This window comes from Pan troglodytes, chromosome 16, assembly GCF_028858775.2.
Source record: "Pan troglodytes isolate AG18354 chromosome 16, NHGRI_mPanTro3-v2.0_pri, whole genome shotgun sequence".
NCBI lineage: Eukaryota > Metazoa > Chordata > Mammalia > Primates > Hominidae > Pan > Pan troglodytes.
In genome coordinates this window covers 33,784,827-33,795,008 of record NC_072414.2, presented here as the reverse complement: position 1 = coordinate 33,795,008, position 10,182 = coordinate 33,784,827, and the positions used below count along the sequence as shown (strand labels likewise).

Here is a 10,182-nt window from a genome sequence, read left to right as displayed (position 1 = left end):
GCCACCGAAGCGGTGGAGCGACTGGCAGCGCCCGCTTCGGCCTGCCCCACTGGCCGGCATCCCAAGGTTAACAAACAATTGTGTTTATTGACAAGTTCATACATCAGTACAAACGGGCACGTTAAAAACAGCCCCCCCGCCCCATGCAGCCGAGGATGAGGCGGGAAGCGCCGCGACCTGCACAAAGTATAAAAGTTATAAATAAGGGGCTTTCAAAACAGGGCGGGGGCAAATCTGGAGTGGGGCGGCGGTTGCCGGTGGCCTCAGACATGCAGAAGGGGACGGGGCGCCGGCCGGGCCACGAGGCCCCCCCACCCACATGGGGCAGAGGGCAGGAAAAGGGCGGCCACATTCTCACAAACTTCTGGCGAAGGGTAGCTCCCTCCTCGTGAAGGACCTGGCCCAGAGGGCGAACCTGAGTCCCACCTGCGGTGGGCGCGGCTGGTGTGGGAAGTCGGGGCACAGCAGGCACGGGCCCGCCCCCGCCGCCGTGGGAGTTCCAGGGCCATGCGGGTGGCGATGCTAGAGGAGTCGGGAAGGGCCAGGTTTGGAGCAGCTCAAGCGCACTCAGGCTGATGCCCCGGAGCTGGGATCCTTTTGTAACCCTATTTCTTTTTTTTTTTTTTTTTGAGATGGCGTGTAGCTTTGTCACCTAGGTTGGAGTGCAATGGCGCGATCTCGGCTCACTGCAACCTCCACCTCCACCTCCAAGGTTCAAGCGATTCTCCTGCCTAAACCTCCCGAGTAGCTGGGATTACAGGCGCCCACCACCACGCCCAGCTAATTTTTTTATTTTTAGTAGAGACAGGGTTTCACCATGTTGGCCAGGCTGATCTCGATCACCTGACCTCGTGATCCACCCGCCTCGGCCTCCCAAAGTGCTGGGATTACAGGCTTGAGCCACCACACCTGGCCCGGAACCCATTTCTTTATAAGCCTCTGCCTACGGCGCAGCAGGGCGGGTGAAGGGGCTCTCGTGGCCTGAAGCTGTGGTAAAGCTGCTCTGACTTACCTGCAGCAGAGGGGAGCAGTAGGGCCCAGAAAAACCTTTCCTCAACTCTTCAACTGCCTCACGACATGGGCCCACTCTACCTCCTAGGGTCCCCTATCTCCTTTCCCTCACCCCTAATTACTGCCCTTTTACATTCTAACTTATCCCCTCACCTCTGCCACTTACCTGTCCCATCTACCACTTTTCTAGTGTCTCCTTTGGCCCCAGCACCTCCCTCCTCTCAAACTCCAGTATCCAGCACACCCGTGGGTGCCCAGCACTGCCTTTGAGGAGGCTCCTTCTACCTAAACCAGGTGTCCTATGGGCCATCTCGTATCAGCTAGGCTGTGAACACCAAGAATCCAGAATCTGGGTTCACTTAGTGTACTGCACCCCTTTTCTGCTCCCTGATAGGTGTTCCACATAAGCCAGGGTGGTGAAGCTGAGGCAGGATGTGAGGAAACCAGGCACACAGCAGCCAGCCGGATACTCTAGCAACCAACACTCAACGGCGTGCTGTGCAGGTAGGTGTGTGTGTGTACATGTGTGCACGTGCATGCGTGTGATCTCATCTGTGGCCGAGGTCCTCAGGAGGTAGGCCAGCGCCCTGTAAACGAGGGATGTTCCAACACAGGCTTCTGACTAAGCATCATTCAGGATGCAGGGAGAAGGTGGCCTCTGGGCTCCAGCAGCCGGCTGGGGTCCAGGGTGGAGGACAGGGAAGAACAAGGGGCTGAGGAAAGGAGGCCAGAGCTTCATGTTTGCCCAGGTGAGGGCTTACTGTCCTGCAGCAACGTCCCCCAGCTGGCTCAAGTTCTGGCCAGGAGAGTAAGGGGTCACAGGGAAATACAATGCTGAGCCCCTCTTGGAGGGAGAATGGGAGTGGAATGTGCGGGCTCAGGTCCAAATACCAACTCAAGTCTCCTGATGGCTGGGGACACCCTGGAGGGCCAGATGGCTCTGCCTTTCTGAGCTGCCAGGTATTGGGGAAAACCACCTTGCTTTGGCAGCCAGGGGAGTGCAGCTGGTGTGAGAGGGGAAGTGCAGGTAGAGGTGAAGGCCCACAGTTGGCTGACGGGCACTGAATACCACATCACCTCTCACCTCGACCCCAGAGTACCCTGTGTATGCTCCACCACAGGGAGCTAATCCCTGCAGTAATTTCAAATGGCTTCTAAGAGAGGGCCAGCCCTTCCCAGATTCCTAGATGGGGCAGGCTGCCCTCCTACCTCTCACAGCACCAAGATGACAAAGACCCAAGACCTGTCCCTGCCACTGGAGGGGCTGTGGAGGCAGGAGTTCCAAGGAAGTGAGGCAACAGTCAGGGAAATAAATTAATAAATACAGGCCCCACGAGGAGCGGCTGGGAAGGCTGCTTTGCCTCTGAACACTGCTCCCTGCTTTCCACTCCAAGCAGCCCCGCAGGTTTTGGTGAGGGGCAGAGGGGCTGCAGTTTGGAATCGCTGGGGCATTCATTCACTTGGGACAGGCTTCCAGAACTCAGAGTTTGCGTTCCATACGCCGTTCCACGGCTCGAAGCAACAGTTCTGAGTATTGCTCCAGCAGGGCCTGTGTCTGCTCGGCTCCCACAGCCCCAGGGCTGCTGCCTGGGCTGGACAGCACTGCCCCAGCCACAGCTTCCAGCTCCTGTCGCACTGAAGAGAAGGTGTCTCTGAGGAGCTGGGCAATCCGACTTTGCTCTGCTGAGGGCATCTTGCAGCCAGCCACCTGAAACAGCACCCCCAGAAGTGAGGTGGAGGAGCCTGTCAACAGACATATAAAAGGGAGGGGCCCCACCTGGGTCCAGCCTGCCTCAGAAGGGACTAGCTGGGAACTCTACCCGCCAAGATCAGCATGTATGGCCAGGGAACATGGGATGCAGGCAGACTCTGGGGGTGACGCCCAAGGAGGAACCCATTGGATTGCAGAACCGTCTACATCTTATAAGCAACTCCTTATGACAACTCCGGCAGAATCTGCTTTCTCTTTCAAAGTTTGGGCCTTCTTGGACTGTCCCCTATGTCTAAGGGGGCCAAATAATTCATGGATATGAAAAAGGATGCCATTAATAATTACACTGGGACAACGACATAAACTGGGATTGTCCTGAGCCAACTAGGAGGTGTGGTCTCTTCAGGCCTCACCTCCTGAGGGAAGTCTCCAGCTCTTAACCAGAAATGACCGCAGGTGCCCGGTACAAGAGGCTAGCCTGGCCTCTAACCCCCTCACCTATGCTGCCCAAGATGTTCTTGAGTGTGCCATCCTGTCAGCACAAGAGCCTTAGTATACTGTTCTGGACATGGCTATCCGAAACACCCAGCACTACTGACGTGCCCGCCCTCCTGCCGGGGGGCACCTAACACCCACCGAGTGGTAGAGCCGCACTGCCTGGCGCACGCTGCCGCGGAGCTCTGCCACCAGCTGCTCACACTGCTCCAGGCTCACCGCTGGCTCTGAAAGAGACGGATACAGCTCAGTGAGGCCCAGCATGTAGCCCTTTCAGGCCTCCGCACCCAAGACACTCAGAACGGGAAAGACCTAGCCCTCAGCAATGCACCCCCCACTTGCCCTCAGTCCCTTCCTCTTGGCTTCTCTTCCAACGGCCTCCCCAACACCACCACACAAACAAGGTCCAGAGGAGACGGCCAGCCCCAAGTTCAGAAGCCACTGAATGGGCAAGTGAGTCACAAGGAAATCATGAAGGTTAGCAGGAGGGTCTCACCATCAGGGGTGTGACTTACGGACCTGCGACAGGAGCAGACAGGACAAGAAACACCAGAAGCTGTACCCACAGAAATGGGATGGAGCCAGACAGCGGCCAACAGAGAGGGGAGAGTAAGGATGGGGCAGGAGATGAGAGCTGGGGAGCTGTGCACACCTGAGTCCTGGCTCAGGGCTGCCCCTGGCTTGGTGCATCCCATGGGGTTGGGAGTCTTCTCAGGGGGTGGGGGCTGCAAGTTTTCAGGGCCTTGGAAGAGGCTGCTGACTGGCAGTTGCTGGGCACAGGGGCTGCTGGGCCCAGGATGAGCCTGGCACTCTGTCCTAGGCTTGGGAGTGGTGCCCTCCCCCAAACAGGCCCATCTCTCAGTTGTACTGTGAGCTTTTCCTAGGCCCACCGGGAAGCCAGGCTTTTCTGCCTCGCCAGGGGCCCGGCCTTTGGTGACAGGAGAGAATGCAGCCAGGGTAGGACGGTCAGGCAGTGGTTTGGGGATGTCCAGGACCAGGTGAGCCCGGCTGGGCAGGGCCAGCTTGCTGAGTGGTGAGACTCGGATGGGGGCATGAGTTCGAGGTTCAGCCACCAGGCCCAGGTTCTCCCCAACAGAGATACTGCGAGATATCTTGGCCATGGAACTGGTGGTGGGGTTCTGATAGGAGTGAGGCCGAGACGGACGGCCATCAGCTGGGGGCAGGGAGCCCAGACCATCCTGAGCTTCGATCTCCCGAGACAGCAGTGCGCCTGGTGAAGGGGTCTGCAGACTGGCCTCATGTCTTTCTGCAAAGGAGACAGAGGTATACACAGGTCAGGTGTTGAGGAAGGCATCCCAGGTGCCAACACCCAATCCCGAAGAGCTGCTGTTCCCCTCCACATGCCCATTAAGGGACACCTAGTGGCCAGCACAGTGGCACATCAGGGCCACACCAGGCCCTCCCTCCTCCAGCATGTACATGTGTTCCATACACCCTGCACCCTGGCACTGAACCCATCAGGCTCCTCACCCTGTGGCACCAGACTGTGCACAGACTGGGCCTTCTGGAGTCCAGAAAAGGGGCTGGCTGTGGCCACTCTCTTGGGAGCCCAGCTGCTGTCAGGGTTGAGACGGCATCGTGGCAACAGCACAGAGGCTGCCTGCTGGGGGCTGGGGTTGCCAGAGGACGGTTCCACCTCCGGGGGTGCTCCAGGGGGATTGGCACCATTGCCTCTCGGCTGCTCACCAGATGCCTGTGGCACCTGGGCTGGTCTCGACATCAGTGCCAGGCTTGAGGAGGACGGGGATGGTTCCCTACAGGGAGGAAATGTGGGAGAAGGCCCAGAGAAGGCTCAATGCTCCTCCCTGCCAAAATGGCGAGAAACTCATAGCACCAGGGCACTAGGAGAGAACAAGCACAAAGCCAGATAGGGCTGGGGAAAGGCCAGTTAGCCCAAAACCGGGAGTGCAAAACACCCCGCGCATGGAGAGACAGAACACTGGAGAGGAGAGGGCAGCAGCCCTGGGAGGCCAGGAGAGCCAGAGCTGCTGCTGGGGGGTAGGGGGCCTCTGTACCTGAGTGGGCGGGTCTGTACTTGCAACAGGAATCGTGAAGAGATACTCCGAGACTCTGACCTCTCTGGGACCTGCACTGGGGCCCCTACCAAGGTCAGAGAAATCATGAATTGGGGCAAAAACCAAGCCCTTGCCCCAGATTTTGCCTCCTTGAGACCCCCAGCCACAGCCTATACCCTGGGACCCTCCTCTCAGGTAGGCAAGGAGGGGAGAAGGGCAAATTGCAGGCACTAAATGCTGGCCCTCTGACCACACCTGGAGCAGCTCCACTGGCCAGAGTCTCAAAGTGCTGTTTTAGAAACTGCTCCTGGTCTGGAGTCTGGGGGCTGCCCTCCTGTAGCCCATAGGGGCCCATGCCTCCCTCCTCTTCTTCCTCTTCTTCATCGCCCTCAGCTGGCTCTTCAAGGTCTGAGGAGATGCCATCCACACTGAGGGGCTCCGTGCTCTCAGAGTCTGGGTGTGGGGAGGGGAGAGAGGCATCGCACTGCACCCATCTGTTGCCAGAGCCTCCCCACCCACCTCCAGGCCCCACCCCTCATGGCCCCTCCCTCCAGGCTACAGCCTCACCTTCAGTGGGGTGCTCCGGGCTGGAAAGGCAGCTGCTGCTGTAATCCACAGAGCAGGCACTGTCAGGGCTGTGCTTTTCTGAGCTCCTGCTGCCTGGGTACACTCTTCCCAGAGTTCCCCGGGCTGGAGCCTGCACTTGGAACTCACTGTCAGGATTCCAGCAAGGAGAAGAAAAGGCAGTGAGCAGGGGTAGGCAGCAGCCCCGCTGGACTCCTGCCTGTGATCAGGGTGAGGGATGAGGCAGTGGTGAGCTGGAAGGAAAGCCCTGAGTATCCTGGGGGCCAACCCTCCCTCGACTAAAGAACACTCACAGGGAGGGGAAGACGGGGGCACGAGGTCTGGCTAGGGCAGGATCCTTGCCTGGTATCCATGGTGGGGTTGTCACTCGGCTCCGGGTAGACAATACCATCTTCAATGGGTGCAGGTTCCAGATCTTGGGCAAAGACCCCTTCCTCTTGTGACAATAATCGGATAATATGGGGATAGGAACAAGGTTGGGAAGCCTGAGGCCGAGGGGGCTTTTCATTCTGGGAACACACAAAGGGATGTTAACAGAGCAGAGGTGACAGATGATGCAGTGGTAGCTGGGGGGTAAGCCCTGAGTATCCTGGGGGCCAACCCTCCCCTTGGAGAAGAGGTGGAGGTGAGTAAGGATGCGGTGTGCACTCATTCAAGGGGAAGCTGAAGGACAGACATCGAGAAGCCAGGCTGGGCTCCAGTTGCTGATGTGAGCTTCTGGATGAACTATATTAGCACTCTGGGCTGCCAACCTCCAGCTACCACTTAATACCAAGAGTCCTCCAAGAAACCCAGCCCAGGGCAAAGGCCACTTTTGCCTCTCTACCCCAACCCCTCCCCTGCCTATCCTGATGACCAAACCATACAGCCCAGCCACCCCCATCCTGGCTTTGCAGTTCAGGTTACCCATGTGCCACAGGGGCAGAGCAAGCATAGCTGGACCAGTGCTCAGGTCCCAGCTGGTGGCAAAGGCTGCCTAAGGCCCCTTGGAACTCTCTAGAGAGCTGGGAGAAAGCAGGCTCACCTGGCTAGTGAGTGAAGTCTCAAGGGCCTGCTGCCCATGCTTCCTGGGACCAGATGGGATGATGGCCAGCGAGTCCCGGCTAGGGTCCTGCAGGCTTGGGGCCAGTGTTTCCAGCTGCCGCAGATCCAGCATGGATCTAACGCTCAGTTCCACACCTGGCTGAACCCAGCGCCCTCTTCTTCTGGGTCCTGGGTTGGCTGCAGGAGCTGGGTCCAGGAACCCCACGGACTCCTGTGCCTGGTGGGAGGTAGGCGGTGGGGGAGGAGTAACAACAACCACACAGTAAGATCAACAAATATCCACATATCCCTTACTATGTGCCTGGCACACTACACATACTAGCTTACTTCATCCTCACAGCAACCTTTTGAAATGGGCACTAGTATAATCCTTGTTTTACAGATGAGGAGACTGAAGCACAGGGGGCTTAAGTGACCAGTCTGCGTCCCACAGACAGTAAGTGGCCTGCAGGTTAGTCTGGCTCCAGAGTTCATGCTCTTAGCTGCATTCCGCATCCTCTGGCACAGGAACCCCTAGTCTCAGCCTTCACCTGGTATCATGGATGCCTCAGAGCTGGGGGTCTCTAAAAGTCTCCTACTCTGAGGACAGCCCCAGCAGCACCACTTACTACCAAGAGTCCCCCAAGAAACCCAGCCCAGGGCAAAGGCCACTTCTGCCTGTCTACCCCAACCACTCCTTTTGCCTCTCTACCCCAATCACTCCAATAGCTGGGGGCCCCAAAGTCCCTTCACAGCACCAAGGACAAACCTATAGCCCAGGCCTGAGACCCCTGGCCCGGTCAGGGTGCTCCAGAGACACCACAGCATCATCACTCTGTGAAACTGTTGCTGACAACGGAAGATACTGGTGCTTGGGAACTTGCTCTGAACACCTTGATCCCCCTTTGGCCACCCCAGGGCAGTCGCTGAGTTATGGGTCCCCTCATGGCCTTTTCCCTCTAACTATTCTGGAAGTTCTCCGCTTACCTCCTAACCGGGGTCTTTAGAACTGTTTCTCCAGATCTCCGCTCTTTGGATCCCTGATTTCCTGCATTTTAGTTCTAACTATCTGGCTTAGGGGTCCTTTGTCCTCTCCACCTTGAGCTCTTCTCTGATGATATTTACTTCCAGGCACCAGGCAGCTGAACAAGTGCCCCACCTCCCCAGTGCTGACTAACCCTGTGCTCCATCCACCCCCGCTGGTCCACAGGAAGGAAATCCCTGGGCTTTCTTCACCCCGCACCCAGGACCGGCCCAGCTGCTTCAACTTCCCCGACAAGGCCTTCCTTGGACACAGGACTGCAGCATGTGGGCAGACCCCATGCCCCAGTACCCTACCAGGCCCAGAGAGCCCTGTTCTCACAGCTCCCTTTGCCTCCTCTAACCTTGGAAGAACATTTTAACAATGGCGACTCACCCGACTCATCTCCCAGTGGGACAGGCTTCGGGGCAAGGCTGGGCTGGAGACCAAGGCTAGACAGAAACAGGCAGTCAGAGGAAGTGCCTCCTGCCCCCCCCCACCACCCAACCCTGGAGCCCTGGCCCCATCAGCCCATACCCTGTGTGGCCACAATGATGCCTCAGTTTCCTCAGCTCACACTGCTCTCACCCCACAGTCTCAGAAAAACCATATCTAGCCATTATACCAACTAGGGCCTGTCTGCCCCCACACCCAACTGCCACAGACCCAGTGCCTTCTTGGTACTCTTGGCAAGGACGGGCAGTGCTGGAAGTTCTTCTTCAGTCCCCTCATCTTCTCCCTCCTTGTCACTGTCTGATGAGAGAGCCGGTCCAGGAGACAGCATTGATGGGGCCTGGTGCCTGAGTCCGAGACAAGGAAGGGCATGGGGAGAGGAGACTCAATAGGGGGAGAGGAGGCTCAATGGGGGAAGAAGGAAGAGGAGACTCAATGAGGGGAAGATGAGACTCAATAGGGGGAGAGGAGACTCAACAGGGGGAAGAGGCTGACATCATGGATCCTTGTGTGAGAGGTAAGGTCTTGGGAGACAGAGTTGCTGAATGGCAGGCCCAAAGCATGGAGGAAGTGCAGTGAGGTCCCAGCAAGCCATCTGCACACCCACCCATCACTTGCCCACATTCTGTTCTCACCGGTTGGGTCCAGAAGCCCTTTGGGGAGAGGATGGTCCTTGCTGCTTGCCGCCCCGCTGACGCTGGCGCAACTCGGCCAGACGCTGCCTCATGCTGATGGTCATCTCAGAGCTCAGGCGCCACACAAATATGCAGCTGGGGTAAAGCCACACAGTTGGCTGAAGGAGGGGCAGGTAGAATGGCTAGCGCCATTCGTTCCCCTTATCCATGGATGGCAAGGAGACCAGAGCCACCCTCCACTTCAGGTCAAGCACAGCCAAGAGCTATCCCTGTTAACCCCACTTCCCAGAGACATCACTGAAATGGAGAGAGGGGAGGGCAGGGTGCTGTGGCAGAGTAAGAATCTGCCTCTCAGGGAAGCTGGCTTCTGCTCACCTGTCCCCAGACACAGAGATGAGATGTTTACAATCATTACTAAATTTCATGCCAGTGACAATCTCTGTGAAGAACAAAGAATACGGTCTATAAGCCACCTTAAATTCCCAACCAAGTCCTCTCCATCCCAACAGTGGACACGGGGGTTGGCTGCAGGGTAGGGATAGGTAGCTCTGCGGGTCCCAAGAAACTAATAGAAGAGTGAAGTTCCAGGGGTGGAACTCACTCAGGTTTACGCAGGTATCAGCTTCTACTCGGGGATTCAGGCTACACTCACCTGAGTGGCCAAACATGGTGGCCACGCACTCGCCTGAGGAGAAGTCAAAAATGGAGAGATTCTTGTCAGAACAGCTGGTGGCAATGTAGATCCCTGAGGGGTCTGTCTGCACCTGAGGAGTAGCAGGGTGTGCAGCTGGAGGACATGGGAAGTACCAGTCCCTCCCACCCAGCACCACTCTGTCCCCGAGCCCCTGTCCAGTACTCCCTCTGGGTCCTTACCTTAATGAGTGTGCCGTCCTCACCCTGTGACCCTTTAAACAGCTTCTTCTGCTTTCCACTGCTGATGTTAAATATCCTGTAAGAAACATAGTCTCTTTCTCATGAGGAGGCGGTGAAGGTGGAACACGCCTGGGGGATGGAAATGCCAGCTTTCACTCCCAGTCTACACTCTCTGGGAGCTACCCCCAGCAGCAAACAGGCTACCACCTCTTGGGTGAAGCAAAGTACTGTAGGCTCAAGGGGGTACAAAGTCCTGTACAGAACGACAGATGTGGGAACTTAGCTGCACAGAGCTGACCCCGTAGGGCGATGAAGGAATGTGGGCAGAGTCTGAGGAGG

At 57.3% G+C, this 10,182-nt stretch overlaps 1 protein-coding gene across 8 annotated transcripts in view; it reads right to left on the bottom strand.

The window, feature by feature from the left end:
- Positions 1-67: 67 nt before the first annotated feature.
- MAPKBP1 (mitogen-activated protein kinase binding protein 1) overlaps positions 68-10,182 on the bottom strand; it is a 53,453-nt gene continuing 43,338 nt past the window's right edge. For 4 of the 8 annotated variants that reach the window (XM_063794777.1, XM_063794778.1, XM_063794781.1 and 1 more), the window contains 15 exons: positions 9,844-9,919; positions 9,623-9,734; positions 9,346-9,409; positions 8,971-9,105; positions 8,549-8,682; positions 8,279-8,334; positions 6,863-7,099; positions 6,132-6,347; positions 5,821-6,037; positions 5,509-5,706; positions 5,254-5,338; positions 4,709-4,992; positions 3,870-4,484; positions 3,359-3,444; positions 68-2,719 (listed from right to left, as the gene is read on the bottom strand). In XM_063794777.1, the coding sequence (XP_063650847.1) occupies positions 2,492-2,719; positions 3,359-3,444; positions 3,870-4,484; positions 4,709-4,992; positions 5,254-5,338; positions 5,509-5,706; positions 5,821-6,037; positions 6,132-6,347; positions 6,863-7,099; positions 8,279-8,334; positions 8,549-8,682; positions 8,971-9,105; positions 9,346-9,409; positions 9,623-9,734; positions 9,844-9,919 (2,743 nt within the window). In that variant the 3' untranslated portion in view covers positions 68-2,491. Of the gene's footprint in view, positions 2,720-3,358; positions 3,445-3,674; positions 3,737-3,869; positions 4,485-4,708; positions 4,993-5,253; positions 5,339-5,508; positions 5,707-5,820; positions 6,038-6,131; positions 6,348-6,862; positions 7,100-8,278; positions 8,335-8,548; positions 8,683-8,970; positions 9,106-9,345; positions 9,410-9,622; positions 9,735-9,843; positions 9,920-10,182 lie in introns of those variants that run through there. The other 4 variants (XM_016927983.4, XM_016927985.4, XM_063794782.1 and 1 more) reach the window with 2 other exon arrangements.